Source organism: Sceloporus undulatus, chromosome 7 (genome assembly GCF_019175285.1).
Source record: "Sceloporus undulatus isolate JIND9_A2432 ecotype Alabama chromosome 7, SceUnd_v1.1, whole genome shotgun sequence".
NCBI classification, from domain to species: Eukaryota; Metazoa; Chordata; class Lepidosauria; order Squamata; family Phrynosomatidae; genus Sceloporus; species Sceloporus undulatus.
Window position 1 is genome coordinate 17800708 of NC_056528.1, and position 22542 is coordinate 17823249.

The window sequence follows — 22542 nt, forward strand, 5'->3', positions numbered from 1 at the left end:
ATACCATAGCAAACGGCCCCTGGTCTTATTCCTGGCATCTCCAGAAGGCTTTTTTTAAGGCCTTTTTTGGGCCTAAAATAGTCTGAGCCCCCCAAAATGTGGTGAAGATGGCACCTACTAGAGAATATTTGGGTAACTGAGGGCCTCCTAGGGATCATTTTTTCTATGATTCTATCATTTGGGGGAACTGGTGGCCCCAAGCACATCACAGGTTGCTCTCTGCCCACTTCTGAGCTAGATAAACCGATAGTCCAATTTGGCATGAGGCATCTTTCTATGTTTCTACTCTGAAATTATTTGGTGAGTGTCCTTCGTGATTCCCATGACTACAGAAATTCAGGACCGTAGAAATACTAATAGATCAGTAGGAGATAGTAGGCTAAGCAGTCTTTTGAGACAGGGAAGCCAAGGTTCCCTGGATCATTTCTCTGGAAAGCTGGAACTGGCTTGGCCCAGTTGTCCTTCTCCAAATAAGACAGCCTTACCATGTGCTTAACTTTAGCCAGCTCCTGCTGCTGAAAACCTTCCAGCTCATCAATTTCATCCCTCTTCTGGAACAGGTTCAAACTCTGCTCTCTCATATCTTGCAACTGTGCTGAAAGGAGCTTCTTCTCCTGTTGACCACCCAATACAGACACAGGAAAGAGGGTTCAGGGAACTTCCCAACTCCAGTTAAAAAAAATCAATCAGATTTGACAGAGAGGGAGCTGCTCAGTAGCTGGAAGTCCTGCCTGCCTGAATCTCAAATCGTAAAACCCTGTGCAGATTTTGCAATCTGGCCTGTTATCAGTTAACTTGAAAAGAAATCCTTGGCATCTTTTCTTTCCTTACAGAAAAACAAAAATGAAACATTTTCCCCTGGTTTAGTCCCTTGGGAACATTCTGGTGGCAACCATATCGCACTATAGTATGTCTCTGCACTTCAAAAATAAGTTGAACAGCTCCCTACTGAGGATGCTCTAATTTCTGTATTGAGGCGGGGTGTGTGTGTGTGTCTATATGGTCCCTTCAAACTCTTATAATTGTATGAATCTAAGGAATCCTTGCAGACCTGACCAACTAGACTGTAGTCCTTTGCATAACAGGAAATCCAACCCAAAGAGACTAAGCTGTTTAAGACGTCTCTAGCCCATCTGGAAACCAAAAGCAAGGGGAGGGGAATGTCTTTAAAGAAGATAGCTAGTACTATCTCTGCCCATCCCTGTTTCTACAGAGATACCTAGTATGATCTCTACCCATCTCTGGTTTTATGCAAGCCACTTGCCTTTTCAAGATGAGAAAGCTTCTCTTTCCATTCCTGGGAAATGAGAAAAGGACAAATCAACATTGGCACACCTGCACCTGAAGCCTATAGGAAATAAGGATGGGAGAGAGGGACTGTCTGGAAAAAAGTCACAGGGGAAAGACTAACTACAATCCAGAACCAATAAGGTGGGAACCCATACCACAGTTCTTCAAAGGAACTGCAAGGGCTGGCACCATTATTACATCACAGAGGCTGCCTTCCTTAAACTGAACGTTCAGAGGAAAAAAATCTCTCTGAAAGAACACTGTCAGTACAGCAGGGAAGACAGGGAACCTGTGGCCTTCCAAATGTTGAACTTCAACTATTAGAGTCCACTGAGGAACCTTGATGCCTCCTCAGCATAAATGAGGTTTCCTAAACAAAGGCTGAGTTCAGTCATAACTGTGTGCCATCCAAGCCTAGGGGAGGTACATTTTATAAACTGCTATAGAGGAGATAACAGACTGATTGATTGCAGACTGTAAGAATAATCATTGCAAAAAGAGTTGGCAGAGGACAATGCTAAAACCACCGAATGGCTGAGAAAAGATTTAAGAAGGGGCTAGTGATGAGTAGAAAAGTGGAGGATTATGTGATTGGAACGTACTGGAAGAGTTACTTCCAGATCCTGAACCTGTCTTGACACGTAAGGCTGCAGATGATGCATATCTAAACATGACTACTGGAACTGAAAAATACCGATATAGATGCACAGTGAGCATTGCATGTCTATAAAACCGTGAGCAGCTTATTGCACACACACACACACAAGTTTGAAATTCCTGGAGCCATGGATTTCCTGGAGAGATTACCTGGTCTTTTTTCTCCAGTGCCAAGGCCATTCCTTCTGCCATCTTGGCAGTGCTAGCCTGATGAGCTTCATTCTGCTCCTGGAGTTTCTTCACAAAGGCTGCAAAGGAAATGTAACATGTGAGCCACAATGACAATGCACTTGAAAAGTCTGTATTTAAAGATTTCTCACAGAATACTTTAACTGTGATTTATCGCTAATCGGGATCAACACCTCAGCCAAAAGAAACAGCTGACAAGCCCAAGGCTCCTTGGAATTGCTTTCCTAATGTCAAACCATGGTTTGGCATTCTTCCTTGCACCCTCTCAGTGTTACCTGGTACACCATTACATTTTGCATTTTCTTTTAAAATGGTAAAAATTGCTGTTCTTAGTGGCAGAGATTATTCTTTGCATCAAAAACAATCTGTACCACAAAAACTGAATTATGCAACTTCCATACATAATGTAAACTAACCATATAAATACATATATCAGTTAATATAAGTACCAAGGTAGGCTTGGAATCCAAGAAAGATACACTCAAACACTAAATTAAATGTAAAACATGGAAATGACCAAACAAAAAAATTCATGAAATTTTATTTTTAATTAAAGAGCAGAAAGTGGAAGCCAAAATGTTTAACTAAAGTCTTAAATCTATCTGTTTGATCATTATTTGTTTGCATGCCTGTACATGTACACACGCACACAAATGTGTACATAATGCATTATTTTTAGGGTATTTATAACAAGAGAGAAATGCAAGGTAAACATTTAGCAACACCAGCTTCCTTCTATCTCCCACTAAGCTCCAGCTGAAACACAGTAGCTTCTTTGTCTACTACAAATCAAGGAGAAACTGTGGTGTTATGTGACATTTTAATTCCTGATGTGCAAAGACAAACTGAGCCAATTCATACAGAAGCATTCACCCCACCAAACTAATACACAGGAAGGAATATTGGAGAATGTCACCTTGACTGAAACACGATGCCCAAACCAACTTAACTGTAGGATCAGACCAGAGGGAGATGCCCATGTATTCAATATGAGAAAGCCACAGCCCAAGGCCTGGGTTCCAGCCTATCAAGATCCCCAGAACTGTGGGTGGCTTGACATTAGGAACAGAGGAAAACAGAAGGATTTCATCTGGCGAGCAGAAGCCAGGAAGCTTTTGGATTGGCTAGACCTGGAACAAATACTGGCCACTCCACCTCATCAGAATTTAATTTAATACTAATTACATTTATCTCCTGCCTGTTTGACAACGAACGTAAGGCATTGTATAGGGCTCTTCTCCTCTACAATTTATCTGAATAACAATCCTGTGAGATAAACCAGGCAGGCAGAAATAGAGTGATAGCCCATCCTCACACAGCAAGTTTCATGGTTCAGTGGAGACTTGAACCTTGATCTTGAAGTTCCCAGTCCAGCACTGTAATACAATCTCTCTCCTGTTTTCCATCTCAAGCACCACTGACCCTGTTGTTCTGCCTAACATATAAGTGTGCTACTAAGAAAGGTAGCTTTAAACTTCAAGGCTGGCACTGCACTGGCCCTCTGTGTATCTTCTGCGATCTGCCCTCTGCCCAGATACCTTCTTCCAGCACAGGTCCCCAGTGACCCTGACTTCGAAAACAAATGAACCCTTGAGCCAGAGAAAAAATCAAGCATGGTTTTCTCTGTCTTCTTTTGTGGCTGGGTGGCGAGTTTACATCTAGTATTCTTGGGTGACTTGGCTGGCTACATACAGCAGTCTCAAAGAGAGCTTTGCACATTGCACTTTCAGAGACTTCTTACAAGAGGGAAAGAAAAGATGAGTACGTACAATCTTGATGGGTCTCTAAAGCATTCTCAAGCTTCTCTTTAATCTTCTGCAAGTTTCGGACCTGTTCAGCATAATCTTGGGGGAAAGGAGGCAGCGGCACCAACCGGATATGGACAGACAGTAGGAAAAGCCGGAGGGATGGGGGTTTAAGAAACAACAACAAAAATGGTAAGTGAAGACAGTCAATGATTTTCTTTGTCTGAAAATCATTTCTGTTAAGGCAAGGCAAAGCAGCTGGCCTCACCTCAACACCAGGCAAAACAAGATGCTGCTAATGCACACTAAATATGAAGGCAAGAGGAGGTACAGACAAAAGGAAACAGTCTCAGTCTTGTCAGTAATGGGAATTATGTGTATCCCAGTGCTGTAAGGACTGGAGTGGTTATCTAGTCAGAAAGGCTCTCCCAAACCTTGTGATTTTAAAAAGCCCATCTGAGCAGACTCAGGAGGCTGGTCCTTTAAAAGCAAGCACTCTGGAACGTAACAAATTGTAAAGGACATCATTAAATTCTTCTGCCACCTAAACAAGGGCAATGCATTGGTCTGTATAATTTAACCATTTGGCTAAGTGAGACAGAGAAGTAGGGATCAGACATTATACTTCTTTCAATTATACCCTTTTTAATCAAACTGTGCTTTCTACAGTAAAAAGCCAAATATCTTACACAGTATCAGTTAGCATAAGATGCTTTTTAAAGTAAAAAAATACTTTCTGCAGTTTACCACTGTGGTTACAACTTTACAAGCATGGGTAAGAGGTACCTGTATTTGATAATGGGACCCTCATTAGCCCAAAGAATCACCTGGACAGAGCACAAATCAGCCTTTGGTCTTCCAAAAACCGCCTCCCCATTCTAGACAACAACAGTTGTTTCTTTGTATTTCAAGGTGAACATACTGAAAACCTACTCATACACAAAAAGTGGAATGACCACTGGACTCCTGCTACAGTAGATCACAGAAGCAGAATGGGTGGGAGGGATGTAAAGTGCTACACATTTTGAGTCAGCACTGGTTACAGGTCCTGAAATTCACAGTACCACAAGCAACAAGAAACATACCAGACAGCTTGACTTCTAGCTTCCGTATTTGTTCATTCCTTCGGAACAACTGAGATGAGAGGTCTTCTCTGGAGCTGCTTCCATCAGAGGGCTTGGGAAATTAAGACACACATAGGAGGTCTCACTATATAAGCTCTGTAATAGTAACCTATCAGAAAGGTACAGGCATATCATAGGGCTCCATGACACTCTCTCTCATGATTAAAATGTACTTTGGTTGGGCATGTTCCTTTCTCTGAAGTCAAGATTGGTATTACTCACTCCTCATTTACTGTTCACATGACTTGCAACATGTTTTTATACTAAGCTAAGCAGAATCTGTAACAAGTGCAGGTAGACTATCATGTAACTACAGTGGATTGTTTTCAGCATGCATTGGAAGCTTTAAGAAAAGCAAAAGATATCAAGGACTATTGCCTGTTGTTTTCACATTACTTTTTAATCTATGTTCTGGTGAGACACTGTCTAGGGTGAGGTGGGGAGGGAATGCTACACCTGAACCCAGCCTTGGACACTTACAAAGTCATCCCCAGAATCTGCTCCCATGGATGTGATGGACTCCTTGCTGACCGATCTGGGCATTCTGGACACCCCTCGGGGAGCAGTAGCCGCTTCTTCTGCAATCTTCTTCTTTAGTTTTGCAAACATCTTCTCAATGCCAAGACCTCAAAGGTAACAACTGCTCCAAACCAGGTTGTCAACACACAAAGTAATGAATCGAGGAGATCTCCCTCTGAGCCAGGTTTATTTTCCATCCAGTCAGTTCCGCTCCCTCAAGGGGCTCATAGACCAGCAGAGCTTGGAAAGTAAAAGAAAAAAGACAGACATGTGTGAAAACCAACTACGACAAGAGAGTTCGATGAACAGGGACAAGCCTATCTACAGAGAGTAGTAGTAGTTTAAGGACTGTAGTTTACAGTGTGACGTAGTGGTTCGAAAGTTGGACTACAACTCTGGAGACAAGGGTCTGATTCTCCGCTTGGCCATAAAACCCCCTGGGTGACCTTGGGCAAGTCACATGCTCTCAGCTTCGGAAGAAGGCAATGTCAAACCTTCTCTGAACAAATCTTGCCAGGAAAACCCTATGATAGGTCCACTATAAGTTGGAAACTATTTGAAGGAACACAACAACAACAACAACCTTGTACTTAGACTAGTTTCAACTTTAAAACTTTGGGTCCTACTGCTGGCTGTAAACAGACACACAGCAGGAGAACCCAAATTTTTGAAGTGTATGTATATGCTTTTAAGTCCTATCAACCTTTGACAACCCCATGCGTTTTACAGGATTTTCTCAGGCAAGGGATATTTAGACATGGTTTCGCCAGTTCTTTCCTCTGCTGTTTGCTAAGGCTACTCTATTCTCCGCCTCTCCTCTGACACCCACAACAAAGCAAACAACATATTATGTGACTGGGCATGTGACAGTTTCCTGTGTGTCATGACAAGCATCCCATTGCAGTGTGGCAAAATCCTGGAACAGGAGAATCATAAAGTCTTCAGATCAGTTTACACAGCAACAAACTGAAACAACGCAACATTTTCACTAGCGTTTCAACTCAACTCTTCCTTGACCCTTTGAGGGATTTTCTGGCATATTGTGTTAGTGTCTCTTGACCTCCCAAACTGGAAATGGGGGGGTGTATTGCCTCCCTGATGTTGCTGAACTGCAGCTCACATCGTTCCTCAATATGGGCCTCCAAGATCTGGAGAACCAACACATTGCCTACCCTTGTCCTAAATTTTCAGTAGATGAAATGAAATGTGAGCGGGGAGAAACAAAGGAATGATGTAGGATTGATTGGCTTTGAATTTGAATGTAACATTTAAGCCATATTAAGTGCCCTTTGCTGACTTTTTCTGTCCTAATTAAATGCTTCAGTTCAGCGATGTTTTGGCAACTGGAAAAAAATTAGACATGCTGAGCATCTGAAAATACATATTTAATTAGACATGCTGTGTATCTGAAAATATGTATGTTATCTGGTAAATAGAATTTCAAACACACTTATAAAACCAGATCTACATCTATTTAGGGGAAATTTCCCCAAACTTTATTGTTTAAGATCCCACCCCCACAATTGATATTTTGTATGTAGACAGATCTACGTTGCTGTTTCTGAGCAACACTTGCAGAACCGCAGGTGGAGGGTCCCTATGACCATTCAGGAAGGCTTGAACTAGCCTTTTCATTACATGAACTTGAAAAGCCGTTCTTGATGTCTATTACATCCACACCAATTTCACTGCAGCTCTCAAAGGAGGCAGATCTTACACGCTCAGTTCAGGCACAATTGTATCTGAATCCTAACAGAAGAAATAAAGAGTAGGTGCATTCTCTCCTCTCAGGTGCCCAGACCCTGCGAATCTCAAGAACTGAAGCCAGACAATGGTCGGCATATTTTCTCCAAACTAAGGCCTGTTACAGACAGCCAAAATAAAGCTGCTTCGAGTCACAGTGGAGGTATGGTGTTTCAATGATGCATGCATCCTAAGAGTCCAGAAGTTGCACCAAAGCCACGCTCTAGCCCTAAGGACTGGGACGTGGCTTTGGTATGGCTTCTGGACTCTTAGGACACATGCATCATTGAAACACCATACGTCCACTGTGACTCAAAGCAGCTTTATTTTGTCTGTGTGTAACAGGCCTATGGCTTAAAAGAAAGTCAAATTATGAGAGGAGAGCCTTAAAAAGCTGTTTAGGATGCTGCCAAAGCATTTGGCTTTACTAAGAGAGAGAGGCGTCAAAGAGCCAATTTTGCAGAGCCAGTTTGTAATGCCATCATATACTTGCTCAATTCGTTGGTTATCCTCTGGCTGAGCCACTCAGAGAAACAGCTACAGCTGCAAAATCACATCATGAATTGGGGAAGCTCCTCTTTCCCATCAAAGGAATTGCAGAAGTGCTGAGCTGGGGTTTCAGAACCTGTCTATGATTCATTTATACCTTTCTCTCACATACACACAGAGATACAGGTGCAGCACCTTTAGATAGCAACTGCGTCACACTAGCCATTGACTTGAATGCAACTGGAGACACAGCACCGTCTTGACGTTTCCCACTTGCTCCTTAGGACGAAAAATAATATGAGATCAGAATGAAAGAACTAAGTTTGGACCTACTCTTCCAGGAGTGCTATTCTAGTATCTGAGCGAATCAGGTCACCAGAATGGCAATCAATACAACGCTTTGTTGAAAGTATCAGAAAAGAGATCCTTGCCTCTATAACTTCTGAACTTGCTGGACTAAATACGCAATGTGTTCCCAGCTTGCTGGGGGCAATTGTCTTATAGACTATAAACAGCTGAGTCCACTATTAAGCAGTATAGAAATGCTATGGCTATTTTTACCATCCATCAAAGGAATTACAGACAGAATCGGGAAACTGATGAGGAAACACAACCTCCAGATGGTCTATAAACCAACCAAGAAAATCCAGCCAATGCTTTGTTCAGCGAAGGACGGGAGGGACCCTCTTGCAGCCGCAGGAGTTTACCAGAGAAGTCTACATAGGGACCACCGAATGCAGCGTCCAAACATGAATCAAGGAACATGATTCTGCAGACTGGGTCAGCCAGGAAAATCAGCAGTAGCCAAACACATTACAAACCATCCTGGGCACAAAATGTTGTTTGAAGACACTGAAATTCTGGATCATGACAACAGCTATCAGGTCAAAATGCACAGGGAAGCCATTGAAACCCACAAACACCAAGACAGCTTCAACAAGAAAGAAGAAACCCTTAAAGCTTAAAGGAAACAAGGTCCTGTTACAGACTGCCAAAATAAAGCTGCTTTGGGTCTCTTTGGAGGCATGCTATTTAAATGATGCATGCATCCTAAGAATCCGGAAGCTGCACCAAAAGCTGCACTCCAGTGCTTAGGAATGGAGAGTGGCTTTGGCGCGACTTCCGGACTCTTAGGACCCAGGCATCATTTAAATAGCATACCTCCAAAGAGGCCCGAAGCAGCTTTATTTTGGTTGTCTGTAACAGGCCAAGGTTTGGCTGCCAGTCCTGAAAAACACCAAACTCAAGACCCAGCAAAACGCAAATGAAAACCATTCAGGGTCAGGGGATTTCCCAGCAAACAATAGATCTTGCATTAAACAGACTCAAATTGTCTTTGCAGATCCTCCCAACCTGAGGCCTTGCCATCAACAACAAAGCAATGCACACATTAACGTGGAAATCACTCCTTCTAACCTAGAGTCACACTATATATATATATATATATATATATATCCAACTCCCTTCCATGTCAGCATTCCCTGAAGATGCCAGCCACAGAAGCTGGCAAAACGTCAGGAATAAACACTTCTAGAACATGGACACATAGCTCCCAAACCCCACAAAAAGCTATTGCTATTGCCGTATGCAGAGGGAGGCAACACTGGTTGCACTAGGAAAGCAGACACCCAGCGCATGAGAGGCTGTCCAAAGCATAAGAAACTACCTACTCCCAGTTCACTTTATCTACCTAACATGATCCCCTCAGCAACCATGAATAATTCACTAAGCAATGGCTATCAGATACCAGACGCTGCCACATTGACAGACATAGCCTCAAAGAGCCTCTCATTGATTCTCATGCTGACTTTGTGAATACAGGAGCACAGCCATAGACCTCACCTGACCCTTCCAGGCTCCCACTACTAGGACTGAAGGAAACACACAGATCAGGGATATCATAGGATCATAGAGTTGGAAGAGAGAGACCCCAAAAAGGGCCTGATCCAGTCCAACCCCATTCTGCCATGCAGGAACTCTCAGTTGAAATATCCTCATTGACAGATGGCCATCCAGCCTCTGCTTACAGACCTCTAAGGAAGGAGACTTCGCCACTCTTCAAGGAAGAGTCTTCCACTATCAAACAGCCCTTACTCTCAGGAAGTTCCTCTGAATGTTCAGGTGGAGTCTCTTTTCCTGGAGCTTGCATCCATTGCTCCGGGTCCAAGCTTGCTCCCTCCTCAAAATGACATCCCTTCAAGTATTTAAACAGGGCTGTCATATCACCTCTTAACCTTCTCTTCTCCAGGCTAAACATCCCCAGCTCCTTGAGTCCTTCCTCATAGGGCTCCATGGTTTCCAGACCCTTCAGCATTTTAGTCTCCCTCCTTTGGAGACATGGCTCCAGTTTCTCAATGTCCTTTTTGAATTGCTTTGCCCAGAACTGGACACAATATTATTCCAGGTGGATCCTGACCAGAGCAGAATAGAGTGGCACTGTTACTTCCCTTGATCTAGACACTAGACTTCCACTGATGCAGCCTGGGATCGCATTGGCCTTTTCAGCTGCATTGCAGCAACTCTGCCTCTGAAGATCCATTGCCACGCAGCCCTTCATGAGAAGGACCAGGCTGAAGCTTCCCTGGCCATTGCAACTCTGAACGTGGCCGCTCTCTTCTAATCCCAGAAGCAGTGCTAGGGAATGCTGGGAGTTGTAGTTGATTGTGGCACCAGAGTTCTCTCTGGCAGAGAAGGCTCAATAGCTCACAAAACTATAGTTCCCAGAATTCCCTCGCTCTGGGCCCCACAACAAACTCCAACTCCCAGAATTCCATAGCAGCCCTGAGACAGACGTCCTTCCTCCTCCGTCAGGTTAAAAAGAGCCTTTTCATTAAACCGTGTTATTAAATGAGCCCAAACCGGAGGAAACTAACCCCGCCTTGTTCAACTTACCAGCTGCGGCTGACAGAAGAGACGCCTCGGCGTCGACGCCCGACCCGGAAATGCTTCCACCGGCTGCCGGAAGTGACGTGGAAGAAAATGAACTAGTGCGCATGCGCGGGATGGAACGGCGAAGCGAAGCCCTAAGAAGGGGAGGCGATGACGTATAGTGTGGGCGTGGCGCTTGGAGAGGCCCCGCCCCTCGCGTGACTGCAAAAAGAGCGGGAAACGCTCCTCCCTTATTTACCTCAGAGAGGTCGTTCCCTCAGAAGAGATAGCATTGCTTTCGACAATTGTGTCGTTGTGTATTTATTTTCTGTCCCGCCTTTCTCCCCAACAGGCGCCTCACAATAAGTTTTAAAAACATGTTGCAATAATAATAATAATCACAAATATTAGCATCACAAGACCTATCCCATATAAGACCCATCCCATAACTACACATTGTTCTGTGTTTTCAGGTTGTTTCTTGGCCAGATTTCTTTAAGGGTTGTGTGGTTTTTTTGGCCTCCCTCTGAGGCTGAGGGAGTGTGACTTGCCCCAAGTGGGCTTTCCAGTGATACACAAGGAAAAAGGGATTCAAACCCAAGTCTGCCTTGGGAGTGCACCTTAAAAGCCCAGTATAAATTAAAAACACATAAAAGTGAGCGTTAAAATAAGAATTAAAACTATTTCTTAAGTGATTCTCCAAACTTTGGTTTTATAGATGTTATTTTTGGACTTCAGCTCCCAGAATTCTTGACTATTGGCCAAGCTAGCTAAGGCTTCTGGGAGTTAGAGTCCAAAAAAAAAAAACACCCCACAGGAGAATACTTGCCTATAGGGAAACACAGGGGGATACTTGCCCATAGGGATTCATTGGGGAATACTTGCCCATAGGGGGATACTTGCCCATAGGGAAACATAAGGGGATACTTGCCCATAGGGATACATGGGGGGATACATGGGGGAATACTTGCCCATAGAGATTCATTGGGGAATACTTGTCCATAGGGATACATAGGGGGATACTTGCCCATAGGGCTACACAGGGGAATACTTGCCCATAGATTCAGCAGGGAATACTTGTCCATAGGGAAATATAGAGTACATAGGGAAACACTGCATAATACCTGCCCGTAGGGAAGCATAGGACAATACTTGCCCTTGGGGAAACAGGGGAATATTTGCCCATAGGGAAGCATAGGACAATTGCTCATAAGGATACACAGGACAACAAATAGGGCAATACTTGCTGACAGGGAAACATTGGACAAGTAATGTTTCCCTATGGTCAGGTATTGTCCAATGTTTCCCTATGGGCAAATATTCCCCTACGTATCCCCATAGGCAAGTATTCTCCTATGATTCTCTATGGGCAAGTGCTGTCATTTGTTTTAGTACGTCCCCTGAACAAATCTTGCCAAGAAAATCCCATGATATTCAGTGCCTTAGGGTCGCCGTAAGTCAGAAATGACTTGAAGACACACTACAACAAGAAGTGGTTTATATTCATTTCCATCTGTAGCCCACCTAGTCAAGAACGCACAGACACACGCCTTTAGGCAAATATGTTTATTGTATACTGGTAATACATATAATCGGAGTGGCTCTCAGATACAAAATTCATGTACAGTAATTCACAACTGATGAAGGTACTCACATTCCAAGCGGACATTAACCAACGTGAAAGTCTTCAATACACTTGACAGCAAAACCCCAGAAATGTCATATCCTTGCTACTTCACACAACATAAAAAGCAGTATTGTTTTTGTTTGTTTTATACAGTATTTTATTCCCTTCGGTGCTATGTCAGGTTTGCAGAGGATCACAGTGTTCATAGCCCGGAAATCGTACTTAGTGGAAGAGTCTTTCCCAAAGAGGACGTGGCAGATGCTTTGGGATTAGAAAACAAAAAGAGCAAAGATAAGAAAAAGCTGCCACGTGTTTCACTGTTACTATAGCCTTGACTCAACCCTGGGAAACACACCTGCACAAACCACATCCATAAGCTATCAATTTATCAGCCGACAAACCGGGACAAATGTCCAAAAGAGATGGGAGGAGAAAGGGAAATGTCTGTGGTTGAGGAATATGGCTTAGGTTTAATTCGGATGCATTAGAGACAAGACAAAAGGTTTTTGCACAGGGTTACAAGAGACGGACGTCAGGTTCCCACATCGACATGGAGAGTAAGCAATCGCTCTTGCGGAGGGTGAAAATTAAAAAAGCAAAACCACAAAAGTAATTTACAACCTTGTAAACAAGAATGACCCGATCTTCTCGGCGTTAAGAAGAAGAAGAAGGGGGGAAAAGCATCACACCAAGCTGGTCGGATTGGGAGCATTGCAAAGCTCCCATAACATCAATTGGCACCGAGATGTGTCTATGTAACAAAGATTAACAGTGGCTTTTTGTGAACTGGTTACAGAGGTTACCCTACAGCATTTATCGCATGCACTATTCATGGGACTAGCAGCACTTCGAACAGGGTCAGGTACATGTAAAACATTTTGTGCTTCTATCTCCTCGACAGAGAGAGAGAGATCCTAAGAGATACAGCTGTATTTTTTTTTATTCCCTACAACTGGCATCACAGTTCAAGAACATTTTTCAATTACAGACAAGCATTTGCCACAGATTAAAAAAGTCCCCCCCCTTTTAACCACTTAGAAGGCGAGTTATTACAACTTCCAGATTTAAAAAAAGCACGATGTGTTGTTGAAGAGAGAAGAGGAAAAAACAACAACAACCAAGCATGTTATTTGTAATACAAGCTTTAAAAAAAGACAATTACAAGGTTGGAAAGAATGTGCCATCCTAGACACAATGTTTTATGGTGTACCTGCTTCCACTTTTTATGGGTTTGCTAGGATATCAATTGGGAGACTCACCTATTAAGACAGCATTGCAGAGTTGGGGCAATTTGATTTCTGTGTGGTTCCTAAACCTTACTGACCCAGGTGTCTGGGTTTGGTACAGATTTAGTCCTATTGGATCCAGTGAAATCAATGGGACTGATTGAAGTCATGACAACATTATTAACAAGTCTCCTTGACTCTTTGTATGAATAGATCTGGATCCAGCCCACAGACCCACTGATAAAAACGTTTGTAGTCTCTTTGCCAATTGTTCAGTGGATTCAGGACTATTAGTATCTATATTATGTATGTTTTCTGCTGCGTCATCCAAATGAGGAAAAAGACTATGAGAGTCGACACAATATAGTCAAGCCACACATCTACAGATCCAGAGGCTAACAAGGCCCATATGCGCATAGACATGCAAAAAATGGCACTGAAAAGCACAGGCTTTAAAAAATCCAAAATGGAATCAGGCCTTAGTGGTATCAAAATTCGAAGCCTATCTAAAAAAAGAAAATGTTAAACTAGAATCCGACACGCTAATTTCAAAGCTTGCTCAAGACTTGATCGCTCCTAACTTTACCTTGGGAAGTCTAGCAACGGAAACAGCCTTTGGGCCCCGCAATCGGCCCAAGAAAAGTAATTTCGAATAAGCAGTTACTAGCACTTAAGCAAACAAACACCCAGGGATTACAGACACTTTACCTAGAAAAGCACCTCTAAGTGATCAAGAACAGAGTCCTCCAGTTCTTAGAGAAAGGCAAATGTTGCTCTGTTCTTCGAGAAGCATTTATAGAATACATTATTCATTTTCTTGTATGCCTCCAATTGCCTGCCCCAAAAGGGAAGGATGAGAAAAGTCAGTTTCTTGTGCTTTAGGTTTTGGCATAGCTAAAAATTACATTTAATGAAGTTAAATCTGACTCCTGGCTCGGCTGTCAAGCTCCATTGAAGCGATAAGCCTTTAAAGCGAATGCCGGGGGCTTACACTTAGTAGCAAATGTAAAACCACTAGCTCACGTATACTTCACATCTGTATGCCCAACTGTTTTGTTTTAATTTGTTTTGAACACATGTATATTCCTGGCAAGTACAAAATTAATTTCCAAATCAAATTTTTCCAGAGCAAATTCACATTTCTGAACTTTAGCAATAACTGATAGTTTGGTTAGCATCATAAATGGCTCTCTTATATCTAAGACTCACTCTGGCTGCATAGGTGGCAGCAAAACAGAAGGGTGAATCAAGAATCATTTGCAATATCAACAGAAGATTGTATGAAAGAGCACAGCTGTACATGAATTGGTGGGGGATATTTTTTTAGCATCCAATTTTTGGTATCTGTTCTTGTTCAGCTTTTTAAAAAACATAGGGCTGTAATTACCTGTATATCTCTGTTCCATTGAACGGGTTACAGAATTCTGTCTTTCCTAGATGTTATCGTTGACAAACATTTACTAAAATACAAAATAAGAACACTAACTCGAGTCTCTTTTCCAACCTTCTGCACACAAGCTGTTTCAACATAATGATGCAAAAATGGAGCAAGACAGGTGGGATCAACCCTCTAATTTTGGATCCCAAGAAAGAAGAGAGATGCCAAATTTTGCTTGCAAGGTAAGGACGGCTATTTTATATTGTTAGGCAACTGCCCTAAGGTACCTTTTTGCAGTTTAAAATCTATTCAACGTGAGATCTATCAGAGGAAATAGTGCAGCACTGGCACCAAGCAAGTTCCTAAGATCACAAACCTCGTATTTGGCTGTGAGCGTTATGAGATCACCATTAGCGCAGAGCAAATGAAAAATGGTATTGCCTTGAGTTTTAAGACATACACATACCCCAGTGTATGTGTATGTCTTCCAATAACTTCCACATAGCAAAAAAATAAAAATAAAAAGCCACTTCTGGAGAAGAGAACAGGCCTCCTTCCCTGCAGTCACATCCCAAGCAACAGCATCCGTAATGATGCTACCCAGTACGGAATGAATTTTGCCCAGCACCCCTGGATGCATCTTTATTTTGTATACGTATGGATCTGAAGCTATCCTATATATATTTATATATCTACATATATATATACACACACATTTACAAGAAGCATCTCTCCCTCGATTGGCAGGCAGAGTGCATGCAGTACATTTATCAAACATCTTTCACCTGTACTTTCATTTTAAAAAATCAGGCAAAAAGAAGCTGAAAGAACAAAGCACCACAGGAGAAAATGCACCAGTGCCTATTAACAAACCTTGTCCTACAGAAACAACTTTACCGATTGAAACGCTCTTCTGATTGCCCGTTGAAAACAATGGCATTTTAATGCCAGGCTTCTCGGCATAAATGCCCTGCAAGCTCTACACCTATGTCCCCATTGCACTTCATGCCCGACCTAAGGCACCTCTTGCTACGATTCCCAAACACTGCCCTTCTCCAGCTCCGCAACAGATCTGTTGTGCTTCAGATGCTGACCAAGGTGTCTTATCCTGGGCAGTGGTTGTGGGTGACACCTTGTTGGAACAGATACCAAGTATTTACTTGGGTAAAGCGTCCAAAGGGGGAAAGGAAATTTGTTGCATTGTTCCTTCTACAGCCCTTTGTTTTGAAGAATCAACATCTAACATCTCAAAAAGACCTTACCGTCATAATCCCAGAGTATGCTCACTAAAGGGAAAAGAGTGTTTTTGGATTCTGCGCTCACTCTGTCAGAGGGCTGAGTTTACTGGGCAGATGCCCACTCCATTGCCTGTGATAAACAATACAGGAGTGTTGAATAGCAATCCATTCCAAGACAGTCCAGATGACCACAACACAGAATCCCACAGCTTATAGTATCGCTTTGCCAGGACTTTCCCCCACATCTCCCCCTTTCCTTCTGTTTGGAAAAAAATATACACTGTACATTCTGGGTCTGCGATGCTTCTTGCTGGACTTAAAAGCATTGACATCTGCCTTAGTGGTGGGAATTAGCTCTGCTGTACAAAGCTTTAGTTGCTGAATACAGATTAAGGTGGAGAAATAATGAGGTTCTCCCAAGATGGTTGTACTTAGGCAACAGACCTCCTCTTCTAGCTGTACCCATCTGAAAGCTGGGGACAATTTGAGGACAGCCGCCTCGCTCTCTCTCAGCAGCAGTGCCATTGCAATTTCTTGATTGTTCAATTTTGCTTTCCAACAGACCAGAATTTGCACTCACGCAGGTCTCCCTGCAGTCACCACTCACATTTTATGATGCTCCATGAAAGCGGAGAGACCTATGACCAAATGAAGGTCCGCTGGTTCTCTATTGTGCCGCTTCTCATCTGGCTGAAAGGATTCATATTTCAACAGGCAGTGAAGGGAGTCATACATCCCCCTCCCCAAAATAAGCTGTAACAAGGTTTTTATTCTGAGTAGCTCAGTCGCTGAGATGAGGCAGTGATCTTATTTCATCACACAACAGTGTGAACATGTGCCATCGATCATGAGACAAGGAAGGGGAAAAACACTCTCCTGGAGTCTAAGGGAGTGTCATGAGGGGTTCTTCCACAGTCCAAATGTGCTAGTGGCAGTTCAAAGCAGCTCCTTGCCATATGGTCATTGTGTACAGGGAAAGGCTGGTATTTTTCCATTCCTAGATAGGATTGTTGCTAAAGCTGGGGAATGAATGAGGTGGAGGAGGAAGGCAGTTCTTTTGAGGATTCCAGGATCCAAACAGGGTCTTGGGGAAGAAGGATCATGGCTCTGCAAGAGGCACAGAGGGTGGTCCAGTAAAGAGATGGGGCCAGTTTCTTGATGCCATAAGCCCATTCTTTCAGGCTCAGTGGGGGGAATGATCAAAGTCCTGCATTCTTAGACAACATGCAATGTAGCTTTACATCTCAATAAAGAATTTATGGTTATCACTACATTTTCTGGGACTGTTCTGTCAGCCCTTGAGATGAATTGACCTCTTTCTTGGGTATTGTCTTGAAAGACTCTTTTATTGCTATCACTGCTTTGCACCATGTGGTCCCACCTTTCACATTTCAGATCCAGAATCTTTGGGGACAAGAAGATTGTTTTCTTCTTGGGTTGGTTTTTTTCTCTGTTTTTGCTTCCAAATTTTTAAAAAGTGTACAAAAATAAACAATTTCCACACACAAGGGCTTAAAAGTGACCAACAGCATTTAAATACTTAGGATCATTTGTGACGCATGGCTGTTTTCAACCATCAAACCAAAATGTAAAACCCAAGGGATTTTTGTCAGTCTAAAATTTTTAAAAGATGCAGGAGGAATCCCTTTATAAAACTGACCCCATACAGAATGGAACAGCCGTGCCCACAGCCATTTTTGTTTTATTAAAAAAATAATTGCAAGTTCAAAAATAAAAATCAAGTAAATTCTTTTTGTGGATCTTCACATTAGAAAAAACGGCACCATTTCAAAAATCTGTGGCTGGGAAAAAAACCCACGCAGTAAGAAAACCAGGATGTGTTTCTATTTTAGTAATCATCCAGCGTGGTTTCCAGGAACACATTTCGAACATCCAGCATGGAAGCCAACTCCAAAATGTGCTTTTGGAGGTGCGGATTCTCCACTGTTTCATCCCTTGGCAGTTGGGGATAGGATTCTGGATAATTCCTAGTTTCCTGCTACAGGAAAAGGAGGAAAGGAGAGAAAAACACACAAAGCATTTGAATTTTGTCATGTCAAAATATTTTAATATCATTTTCGTAATTGCTAGATGGTGCTTAACACCTTTTGCCTGCTCATGCTAAATGTCTGAAAGCACCGTTATACATCCCAGTGTATGCTTGTAGGCTAGGAGCTAATCATGCACTCAAGGACTTGGGACATGGCAACAGAGATTTTTGAGCATCAGGCCAGAACACTGTGGTGGGCAACATGTAGTTCATGGTCCTTTCCCCACCCATTTCTGCAATTCCCATAGGGAACTCCCATTAAAAAACTGGAATAAGGAGAACAACATGTGCATAAGAACACTTGTCCTATAAAGCAAGATTCATGTTCCCATAAATCTTGTTTAGACTACAAAGGATCCCAAAGATGGGTTATTTTTTGAAACCACAAGTGCATTTCAGTTACTTCCAATTTCAGTTTTTGCCACTCTGTGGTGCTGATTGGGATGAAGATAGGACCCACAGTTCAATGGCAGGAAACTGACCCCTGGTCTTGCCAACATCGCTCACCTCCCCTGACATAATCTACCACTGAAAGACCTTTCCATTTCAAAATTGTTTGCAATGATGTACCTGTGGTTCAAGCAACATAAGCCCAACCCACCACAAGGTGTGCAGTTCTCAGGCATCAGTCATATTTTCCAGTCCTCTTCCCAAGTTTCTGAAGCTCTAGTCTTTGCAAACATTTTGGGCTGCTTTTTGAAAACCAACCTAAATATACTTAGATGTGAATGTGTAGTTCTTCTGAAGCGCACTGAGGGGCTAACTGCACTAACTGGAAAAGGTTTAGGGGGCTAGCAATATTAATCTGCTGAAGCAAAAACAAAAGAGTCTTGTAGCACCTCAAAAAGCCTACACATTTTATTTGGCATAAGCTTTCATAGAAGGCAATTCACTTCAACAGGCGCAGGGTGTGTTGCCCATTATTAAACATATGCACAGTTGGAATCAATATTTCTATGTACTTTTTGCATTTCAGGTGCCTCACATCGCCCACTCAAGCATGTGTATAATAGTCTGCCAAATGAGGCAACGATCTATTCTAGATGGCTAATGAAGCGTGTTGCAGCAGTCCATGAAAATTTGTGCCCCATAAAACCTATTAGTCTTTAGGATGCATTTTTGTTAGAAACAGTTTCAGTTGTTGAAGGCAGTTAGTCGCCATGACCTCTGAGGGCTTTTGCCAGTTGCAAGAGCAAGGGGCATTTTCTGTCAAGAGGCTTCAGTTTTTTAGCCTCTTTCCTGCTGAGGCTAAGTGAAAGCCTTTGAGACCTAGCAAACACAGAAGAAGCTCCAAGTCCTCAAGCTAAATGTCTGGAATACATTTAGGAATAAACTCTTCTAGAACATGGCCACATAGCCCGAAAAACCCACAAAAAACTATGGATGCCAGCCATGAAAGCCTTCGACTTCATCTCAAGCTAGTGTTTTGCTGAATGATGAATAACATCTATTAATAAACAGTTCTTACAAGAGGGGGGGAAAAGGATTCTTGCCATACCCGAAAGATTTTGTGCATCCTCAAGGTGGCTGAGCAGAAGACAAATCTTGTCAGAAGCAAGCGAAGGAATTCATCTCCAAAAAACTGGAGAAAGGCCTGATCTGCCAAGAGGAAGAAAGTCAATCTTTACAAAACAGAACAAAAACATTATCACCATTGTCTGTTTTGGCTCATTTGAGCAAAGCATACCTATGGAACGGGAATGAGTGAGCAACTGTGCAATATCCCGGTTGATTTTGCGAAGGTAATCATGACACTTGTCCCACAGTCCTTTGCGCATGCTTGATAGTCCAGAGACAAATAGGAATGCCATTAAAGGGTTGTTCAGAAAGAAAGTGAAGAGACTACCTCGTTGAGACTGATCTGGAAGTCAATAAAAGATAAAGTACTCAGCATATGATACAGAAAATGTGGAGAGAAACTGTTGTTCATAATAGCAGCCCTGCAGACTCAATCATGGGGCACCTCTCAGCCACATCTGGAGATGCACCACTGAAAATGTCACCCACTACATAATCCAAGTCTACTCTCCATAATTTTATTGGACTTGCAATCAGTTCCTGCTCTTGCTGCCTTTAGGAAAGATGTAAGGACACATCTTTTTAATCTGCTGCATTCATTATAATGACTCTAATGCTCTACTGTTAAGAGTGTGCAAGTGTGGTCCTCCATATATTGTTGAACTGTGAATCCCAGCATTCTCCACTGACTACGCTGACTAGGAGTGATGGAACTGGAAACAACATCTGGAGGGCTGCAATTTGCCTACCTCTGCTGTACTGCATCAAATGGTCCTTAATGCTAGTTAGCCATTTTGCTACTTTTTAGTGGAAAGGCAGGATTAAAGTGCAAACAATAATGACAACAATATTTAATGCTGGGAGTGATGCTCAAATTAATTTCCCCAAACACAATGAATTTTCATTGTCTATTTTGCTTTTTCTTATTTTGGCATGCAAGCTGCACTAACTAAAGATTGAAGATAAGGGATTCAAGTAAAAAGGCAAAATAAAAGAAGAATATTTCAGGTTTATTGAAATCTCTGCACATTTTTATGTATGAACCTCTACAAGTGTTTACTTTTAGGCTTTCCAAAAACTGTTCAGGTATAGACTTTTCCCAAGTCTATACTGTAATCCTAGGAAACCAGCAGCCCTTAGAAGTTGTTGGACTCTGGTTCCCATCAACTCCCAACCAGTGTGGGATGGTGAGATGATAGGAATAGCAGCTCATCAACATCTGGAAGGCTAAGGTTACCCACCTTTGCTATTAATAGGAGAGTTTCCCTACCAACAGGGAGCATATGGTTAATAAACATCCACACCATCAAATGTAAACAGACACCATGCCCTCAATGTTGAAAGAAGCCCAAGAGTTGCCCTCATCCAACCCCACAAACACACATAGGAATGCAATTTAGCATCAATTGACCAAATAAATGAACATTTCCTTTCCATTTGACTATCTCGTAGCTATTTTTCAAATTTGTAATACTAAGCAGAATGAGAGAAAGGGAAGAGTACTACATTTCAGTCTATTGTCAGTAAGCACATCATGAAATAGAGCCTCCCTTTCCCCCCTTCTCTGCTGGAGACATTCACCGTTTGGTGTGGTGTGCTGTGTCCGTATGTGTGTTTTAAAAAACAACTTTTCAGCATTCCTTTGTCTTAAAAAACCCTGTTACTTTCACAGGAACAATACTTTTTTCCCCCACTCAAGGCCTCCTGGCACATCACAGAACTTACCTCCAAAAACGGTGAAGGTCTCCAGCGTCTCTTATGCTGACCACCACCTTCCTGAGTCACAAATTATGTCACCAGACTGGGCTTCATGCTGGGAAGTAGCAGTAAAGGGGCAGCTCTCTCAGAGAGCGACACACCAGAACCATTTACAGTTATAGGGACTGGAAAAATGGGTTGGAAAGTTAATAGATATAGAGAGCCTTCAATTGAGCAAATATTTAGCTCCCCAATTAGATAACAAGTCACTCCAGAATAGCCTTCTTGCAACCTGGAGCCATCTACATGTTTTAGACTGCAACTCCCACATTCACTGGTGGAGAACTGTGAGTGTTGTAGTCCAACACACATGGAGCACTGGGTTGTGGGAAAACTCTTCTGGGGAGACTTTAGTGTAGTTGGTACAGCCAAATAAATTCCTAGAAGCAGCCTACTGCAACTTCTGTTGCAACTGAAGAGAAGTCAGTACACACCTAATGCGTCATCTGTGTGACACAGAAAAGCCAGTGGAAGTTCTGGATTCCAACTGACTTCTGAATTATCTTTGAGAAGCATAATCCCTGCTTATACAATGATAATAAGTAAATAAACATGAGGGCCCGCAAGAAATGTGTTGCAAAGTATCTTTATTCTCCAGCAGAAGTGTTTTTGTTCAGGATTCAGTACAACCTCAAGCCTCACAGGACTATTTATACTTTTTAGGGAGGAGGAAAAAGGGCACAACTGTCCTTTCCTCCCTATCCTATTATCATCCTGTCATGGCTATAACACACAGAAGGGTTCAGGTTTTATTGTATTACTATACAGTAGTATAGTAAGAGGGAGGGAGTAGGGGAGAAAAAGTCAAAATGTTCAGGGAAGAAGTTTAACTTTACAGTGTGGAGTAACAAAACTTTAACCCTGATCTCCAGGATACTAAAAGAGTTCACACAATTTCTTCTCCCCTCTACCCCACCAACATACCATACCATACCAGATGCCCTTAGCTTTCTGTAAATCCTGGAAGCCACAGTATATATATTCTTATTAGGCTAGTGATGGCTAAGACAGGGGAAGTCAAGTTCAAAGATATCTGCTTCCTATTCCCTCACATTGTTTGATATACACCAGACAAGACCTAAATACAAGGGAGAAATAGAAACTTATTTTGAATGAGGTATTT

At 42.4% G+C, this 22542-nt stretch overlaps 2 protein-coding genes across 9 annotated transcripts in view; both read right to left on the reverse strand.

The window, feature by feature from the left end:
* GOLGA1 (golgin A1) overlaps positions 1-17881 on the reverse strand; it is a 31910-nt gene extending 14029 nt beyond the window's left edge. Inside the window, exons 1-7 of one of the 3 annotated variants that reach the window (XM_042477795.1) lie at positions 16701-17879; positions 5486-5764; positions 4967-5057; positions 3906-3980; positions 2098-2195; positions 1265-1297; positions 486-614 (exon numbers count right to left, since the gene is read on the reverse strand). In XM_042477795.1, coding sequence (XP_042333729.1) covers positions 486-614; positions 1265-1297; positions 2098-2195; positions 3906-3980; positions 4967-5057; positions 5486-5614 — 555 coding nt within the window. In that variant the 5' untranslated portion in view covers positions 5615-5764; positions 16701-17879. Of the gene's footprint in view, positions 1-485; positions 615-1264; positions 1298-2097; positions 2196-3905; positions 3981-4966; positions 5058-5485; positions 5765-10648; positions 10733-16700 lie in introns of those variants that run through there. The other 2 variants (XM_042477796.1, XM_042477797.1) reach the window with 2 other exon arrangements.
* Positions 12176-22542, reverse strand: part of SCAI (suppressor of cancer cell invasion) — a 56221-nt gene continuing 45854 nt past the window's right edge. For 5 of the 6 annotated variants that reach the window (XM_042477799.1, XM_042477798.1, XM_042477802.1 and 2 more), the window contains 3 exons: positions 19831-20004; positions 19642-19742; positions 12176-18092 (listed from right to left, as the gene is read on the reverse strand). In XM_042477799.1, the coding sequence (XP_042333733.1) occupies positions 17943-18092; positions 19642-19742; positions 19831-20004 (425 nt within the window). In that variant the 3' untranslated portion in view covers positions 12176-17942. Of the gene's footprint in view, positions 18093-19641; positions 19743-19830; positions 20005-21386; positions 21545-22542 lie in introns of those variants that run through there. The other variant, XR_006104910.1, reaches the window with a different exon arrangement.